The following is a 6,534-nucleotide window of genomic DNA, read 5'->3' as shown; positions in this document are numbered from 1 at the left end:
TAAAACATGTATCATCCGAAATCATTTTAAAATCACATATTACTTAACATATCTAGATACACATTATGTCATTCCTAATTAATAATAAGCATTATTTTCAATAATCTTAAATTAAATGAAAACAAAAACAAACAATTTTTTTAAGAAACTAAGAAAACATATCCACTCTAAATTCATTACTTTCTTTTCTTTTATCTTATATGCAAATCTTATCATCAATTCAAAATTTTAGAATTTCCACACTGTCATTTTTTATTTCTCTCCTCTAAACAAAGCATACATAAATAGGTACCAAGTCAACCAACCATGCCTAATTTCGCGATCCTAAACTAAACCTAAGTTTGGGCCAACCAAGCTGAACCGGTGAAGTTGCGAGGGAACTAAACACAAAACACTAACCCGCGACACCCCCAAACGAGAGGACCAAAACCCAACACATTATTCCGTTACACACAAACAAAACATCAAAACCTTTTTCAACAACCTCAAAACCAAAACACAACACAAACACAAACACACTATCTCTGCTTCTCCACTCCCCCCCCCCCCCCCCCCCCCTCCCCCCTCCCGCCAACATGGCCGTCGTTGGCGTCCTCGCGCTGCAAGGATCTTTCAACGAACACATAGCTGGCGCGTTCATCTTTCCCTTCTTACTCTTATTTTTCTCATTTTAAGTTTTTGCTTCTCACCCTCCATTCACTTTTTCAACAACCCTTTTGTTTTGTTTTTTTTTTGTGGCAGCACTTAGAAGGTTAGGAGTGAAAGGTGTGGAGATTCGAAAGCCGGAGCAGCTTAACACAATTAGTTCCCTCATAATCCCTGGTGGAGAAAGCACCACTATGGCTAAGCTCGCCGAGTATCACAACTTGGTCGCTTTCTTTACCTCTTTTGTTTTTATTTTTATGTCTTTGTTTGGTAACACCGTAATTAGGGCTGGGACTCCGAGATATCTCCACAAGCTTCGGCCCTTTCGGCCGGCTATCAACTAATCCTCCGTCTAGAGCTTAATCACATTTAAAAGTTCCTCAACCCTTTCCAAGGATGTATTCTATGAGAATCGAACTCATTCCTTTCCCACAAACTCAGCATGTGTTATCAACTGAGCTATATCCATTGAGTTTTGATGTCTATTCATATATGTGTTCTCATTTTTAATGAAATATTGTATTGGCAACTTTTTATGTCTCTGTTGTAACTACTAACGTGGTTGCGTAAGCTGAGAATATTTAGCTTTTTTCAGAGGAATGTTAAAAGGTTTATTTTAGCTTGAGTATGTGGATTAGAGTTTGTTTGGTTGTGTTTTTAAGTTAAGTAAGAAGAATAAGATAGAAACTGGACTATCCGGCCATATATAACAAGTGCCCATGTATTTCAGACTTAGTGCTTGAGGGGGATGTGGACTGTACAGCCAGACTGATTGAGTTATACAAAGTAAAATTTGAGTCCCTAAGGATCAAGGTTTCAAAAAATGATCCGCGGCTGTGATTTGGGCCGCAACATCAAGGTATTTTAACTGTTCGCGACCGCAATTGGGACTGCATTGGCCGGATTTATCCGTGATTTGTTGCGATATCAACAAATGCAACAAAACCACAAGGCGGCCGATATTTAAAACCTTGCTAAGGATGGCCAAGACAATAAAAAACTTTATGCCATGGACCGTTTAATTGGGCTGACAAAACCCACAATTTGAAGGACTTAGCCCCAATACTAGGTTAGAGCTTTCTAAGACATGAGTTGAGTGCAATAAGCACTACGTAGTACGTACACACATGGAAGCAGCGCGATATGTACCATCCCTGATAAATGGCAGGAAACGGTTATCAGAGCCATTAGAGGACACATGACATAAATAGGCGTGATACGTACCTCTATTATGCCTAGGTCACACATATTAGAGCTTGCTGAGGTCTCTTGAGTCTCTTTGGCTTTAGGATTCCTCATGGTGTGTTGGTTTGGCACTTTTTTTATTTAAATTTTGTTTTCTATAGTTGGTATGAGTCATATTTACCAAGTACTTGTATGCAGTTTGTGTAGGTAGGTGGTTCGTGACTCTTTACATTATTATTACAAGATTTACTTTAAAGAGAATCTAGTATCTTATATGTGGTATGGTGCATTCAGTATGGTACATAGGTTTATTGAGAGAATTTTGTAACTATGGTATGAGTATAGGTGAGAGAGAGAGGAGAATGATGGAAAGGGAACCGGTTTTTTGGGATTCTGTGTGATTGTGGCTTTGAATGAGTGAATTTTGAGTAATGCTTTGAACTTTACACATTCTTAACATAATAATCTTATGCTCGTGGAACCAAGTGATGATTTTGGTATTGGAGATTTATGTTGGATGTTATGATTTTCAGTTTCCTGCTTTACGAGAGTTTGTACAAATGGGAAAGCCTGTTTGGGGAACCTGTGCAGGGCTTATATTCTTGGCAAATAAAGCTATGGGTGGGTTGTTTCTTTCTTCTCCTTTCTTCCCTTGTGTTGAATTTTAGACAATATCAGCTATCTTATTCTTAATTTTTTTTCTCACTTGAAAAATTAGATAATAGTTTAAAAATTTTAAATGACAAACATCATTTCAGGACAGAAGACTGGTGGACAATATTTGGTTGGTGGACTTGATTGTACAGTGCATAGAAATTTCTTTGGCAGCCAGGTAAATGCATGTGCTATGCATTTTAAGCTATACTATAATCTATTAAACAAACTGTTGACAACCATGACAACCCAAATGTACAACGAAGCCTATTTAATTGTTGGAGATGAAAATTTCAGCTTAGAATTCTTTTTGTGTGTGTGGACGTAAAGGGGAAGGGTCATTCTTAAATGGCGCCAATGGAGAAATATTGGGGGCTCTACTGTCATTGTCACTAACTCGGCCATAAGGGATACTAATCAAATTCCTAGAGAAGCTTTTAAACTCTCTTCCTTTCCTCTTCTACCTGCTTCCTTCTTGGGTCAAGTTTCTTATTATCTTTAAGCATCAAAACTAACTAATGTACCCTAGTGTCCGAAGGCTCCTCACTATGCAAAGGTGTGGCTGAGGGTCATTGTATGCAACTTTATATGCAAAGAGGTTGCTTCCGGATGCAAACCTATGATCTTTAAGCATCAAAATCTAAAATAATTGCAAATATTCAGGGTTTTTGCATGTTTATTTTGCCAAAACAAAATTCTCTTGTTTTAATACATTTAGCATTCGTTCCATTATAACTGATAATATTTATGGATTTCTATGCATGTAAATATAATATATGATACACAAAGCTACATGAAATTAGTGAAGGGAATAATATGCTTGGTTTGAAGAACAAATATTTTTGTGCACTTTGATAATTTGGATAACATTTAACTAAAATACATACTTATTTAGATTCAAAGCTTTGAGGCAGAGCTTTCAGTGCCAGAGCTCGTCTCCAAAGAAGGAGGTCCTGAAACATTTCGTGGAATTTTTATTCGTGCCCCTGCAATTCTTGAAGCAGGGCCAGAAGTTCAAGTGCTGGCTGATTATCTTGTACCTTCTAGCAGATTGTTGAGTTCCGATTCCTCTATTGAAGACAAAATGGTCAGTTAATAGCATATCTGTCTATAGAAAGCTTTCAGCTTGCCTTGTTATGAATATAAGATTCAAAGAGTGCTATGTATGTGATTTTCTAACTTGTCTCCTTTTTGAGTAAATTGGAAATTTGTCAGACTCATATTTTAGAGTGTGATCATTTGTCAATTCTAGTTTTAGGTTGTTAGTGGTATTCCAGATCTATTAGAATTTAAAAGGTTAATGTATGATGAATGTTTATGAAAACATGCAAGAATGGACAACATCAAAATGCAAGAATGTGTTATATTTGGACTTTCATTTGGTGATGTAACTGATGTTATTGGTATGATAAGATCCAACTTAGAAGGGGGAATATCAGGTGTAAATTCTGTCTATGAAGCTGAGGATTGAATTTGAATTTAAAGCTTGTGGGGAACAGAGAGGAGGGGGGGGGGGGGGGGGGTCTCTGGTACATATTCAAGCTCTGTGCTAAATTGTTTCCAAGTTTAATTTGGTTCAGTGGGATTCTAGAGTTTCATTTGGGCAAATCTAAGTTTCTGAATAGGAAATAAATGATAAGTATAGCAATATTCAGTTCTTATTAGCTAAGGACTCTGTTATTCAATGATTCTCCACTCTTTGGAAATTTCTTTCTTGTTTATATGCTTATTCTCTTTGGAACGGTTTCCTATTTTTTTGTGAAAACTGCACATAATAATATTACCTTATAGGATATTTAATTTGTTACCCAATATGTTTGACTTCATCTTCATATACCCAATGAAGTATGAACTACTGATATACCGTATTATTAGGTTTAGTTGCGAATATTAACATGGATTGCTGATTGGCCATAGCCTTTCGGCTTTCAACATTGTATGTTAAGGTTAATCCATATTTTTAGCATAAAAAAAAAAAAAAACTAATGCCATTGCTATCGTAAACTGGTAGCTGAGTCACATGCTCATCCTAGCAGCACAAGGTGACTATAGTTTTGAATTTTAGGGTTGAAGTGTAAAGAAGTCCTAGAAAAGAAACTGTCTTCGCCAGACGTAGTATCATACTACTGATAGTATTTGCTGTGGTTGTGTTGCTTTCATGGAAATGTTCCTCGGATGATTATCAATTCCCTTAATGAAGAATTAGCAATCTCTGTTTTTCCCTATGTAGTTTTTTATTTCTTAATCTTACAACAATGGATTTGGAGATGCACCTTAATTTTACTGTATATGCGTTTTTAGTTAGACCAACCACAATTACATGACGATGACCATACTACCGTTTAACTTATTTGCTTAAGAGGCCTTTTATGTTTATTGCTGGTGATTTAGGAAGCAATCTTGTAATGTAATGGTTCCAAAACCACTCAGCAGTTACTTCTACTAAATGTTTCCTGCTAGAACCCAACAACTCTAATTTTCCTAAAAGTAGTTTTGACACTAACACTGCCTTCCAATTGCCACTGAAAATTAATCAACTTTACCACAATTTCTTGGTCTTTTCCCCCCATTAATTACCTCATTTCATATTAGTTTTGGATATGGCAGGAGAATGCTGAGGAAGAAAGTAAAGTTATAGTTGCTGTGAGACAAGGGAACATATTAGCGACTGCTTTCCATCCTGAATTGACAGCTGATACTCGATGGTAGATACAAGTTGCTTTTGGCATTTGAATTTTACAATTTTATATGATATCGAGTTATTAACTTATAATCATTTAATTTTTCAGGCATAGTTATTTCGTAAAAATGTCAAATGAAATTGGAGAAGAGGCCTCTTCAAGTAGCCTTGTTCCTGCACAAGTCAGTACAAGTCAATACCAACAGCCCCGGAATGACCTTCCTATCTTTCAATAGGATCAGAATACTCACCAAGCATTTCTTGAACAATTGTGGATGGTTTTTTACTATGTTTATTTTCTTGAATATGATATCATATAATTGTTGGATCTTAGAATATATAGCTAGATATTTATTATTCTTTTTTCTTTTCGGACAAACAGTATTACATTATAGATTTTGATGTTTTCTATTGTATAGTCATCTATCTGTCAAATATTAGCTATTAGCTATTAGCTACCTTTGTCATTCCGTCAGTTTCTCTAGAATCCAAACTCTGATTTGTTCAGGTTATGAAATTTGAATATCAACTAGTTTTTATTTTCTTGTTCTTCAGGCCATGTAACGTAAACTAGGAAAAAATGTGGTTTTTAGGGTATTTACTAGTTTATGGTCCTTATAAAGTTAAAATGGATTCAGTGGAGACACATTTTGTCACATTCGTACATTCAACACATTTATAATTGTTAGATTATTGAGATTTGGAATGTGTTTCAAGTTGAGATAAAATGAGTCATTCGACCTTTATTTAACAGTTTTGAATTATTGAATAATGGAGAATGCAGAAAATCCAGATCTAAGACCTGGCAATTGGATGACTCTTGAAATCTCCCGTTACAAGGCTGTTTGGCAGTTGAATCTTTGAAGGAAAGTGAGAGTAATTTTTGTATTGAATATTTTTAATTTAGGAAATTTTATTTTTAAAATAAAATCATAAGTTATTTTGAATTTAATATTTTTTCTTTTTTTTCATAATCTCATTCCCAAACAGCAAACGCATCTTAAAAAAAAAAAAAAAACTTTTCCTCTTTTGCCTACCATCGAAGTGTTACTATTTTATCAGAAGAAACGTCTGACGATGAAAGTTTCTCCTTTGATATATTTAATGGCACCATCTGTAGTTTATTAGAAAATTTTGTTTCTACCTTTCTTGATAAGTACTGTCATGTTCAACATTACGAAAATTGCAAAATAATTTAATGAAAACCATCAAAACACTAGCACAAAAACCTCATTAATTATGACAACCAATTCAATCAACATCTAAATGAGGGATTGTTTGGACATTAGCAGGGTCGGCAGCGAATGGACAGGAGTTTTAGTAAACGAGGAAAATTTGAATATATATATATATATATATATATATATATA

General features: G+C 35.0%; 1 protein-coding gene across 2 annotated transcripts; it reads left to right on the top strand.

Moving 5' to 3' along the window:
* The first annotated feature begins 459 nt into the window (after nt 1-459).
* Nucleotides 460-5,676, top strand: LOC100786227 (probable pyridoxal 5'-phosphate synthase subunit PDX2). 2 transcript variants are annotated; one of them, XM_014774652.2, is made up of 7 exons: nt 460-630; nt 742-869; nt 2,364-2,451; nt 2,589-2,662; nt 3,380-3,571; nt 5,092-5,189; nt 5,274-5,676. In XM_014774652.2, exons 1-7 carry the CDS (start codon nt 576-578, stop codon nt 5,398-5,400), a joined length of 762 nt encoding a protein of 253 aa, XP_014630138.1. In that variant the 5' UTR covers nt 460-575; the 3' UTR covers nt 5,401-5,676. The 2 variants fall into 2 exon arrangements, with proteins under 2 accessions (XP_014630138.1, XP_014630136.1); XM_014774650.2 differs by having other exon boundaries at nt 503-630; nt 5,077-5,189.
* The last annotated feature ends 858 nt before the right edge of the window (nt 5,677-6,534 follow it).

Source organism: Glycine max, chromosome 1, assembly GCF_000004515.6.
Source record: "Glycine max cultivar Williams 82 chromosome 1, Glycine_max_v4.0, whole genome shotgun sequence".
Classification (NCBI taxonomy): Eukaryota; Viridiplantae; Streptophyta; class Magnoliopsida; order Fabales; family Fabaceae; genus Glycine; species Glycine max.
This window is presented reverse-complemented; position numbering and strand designations above follow the sequence as displayed.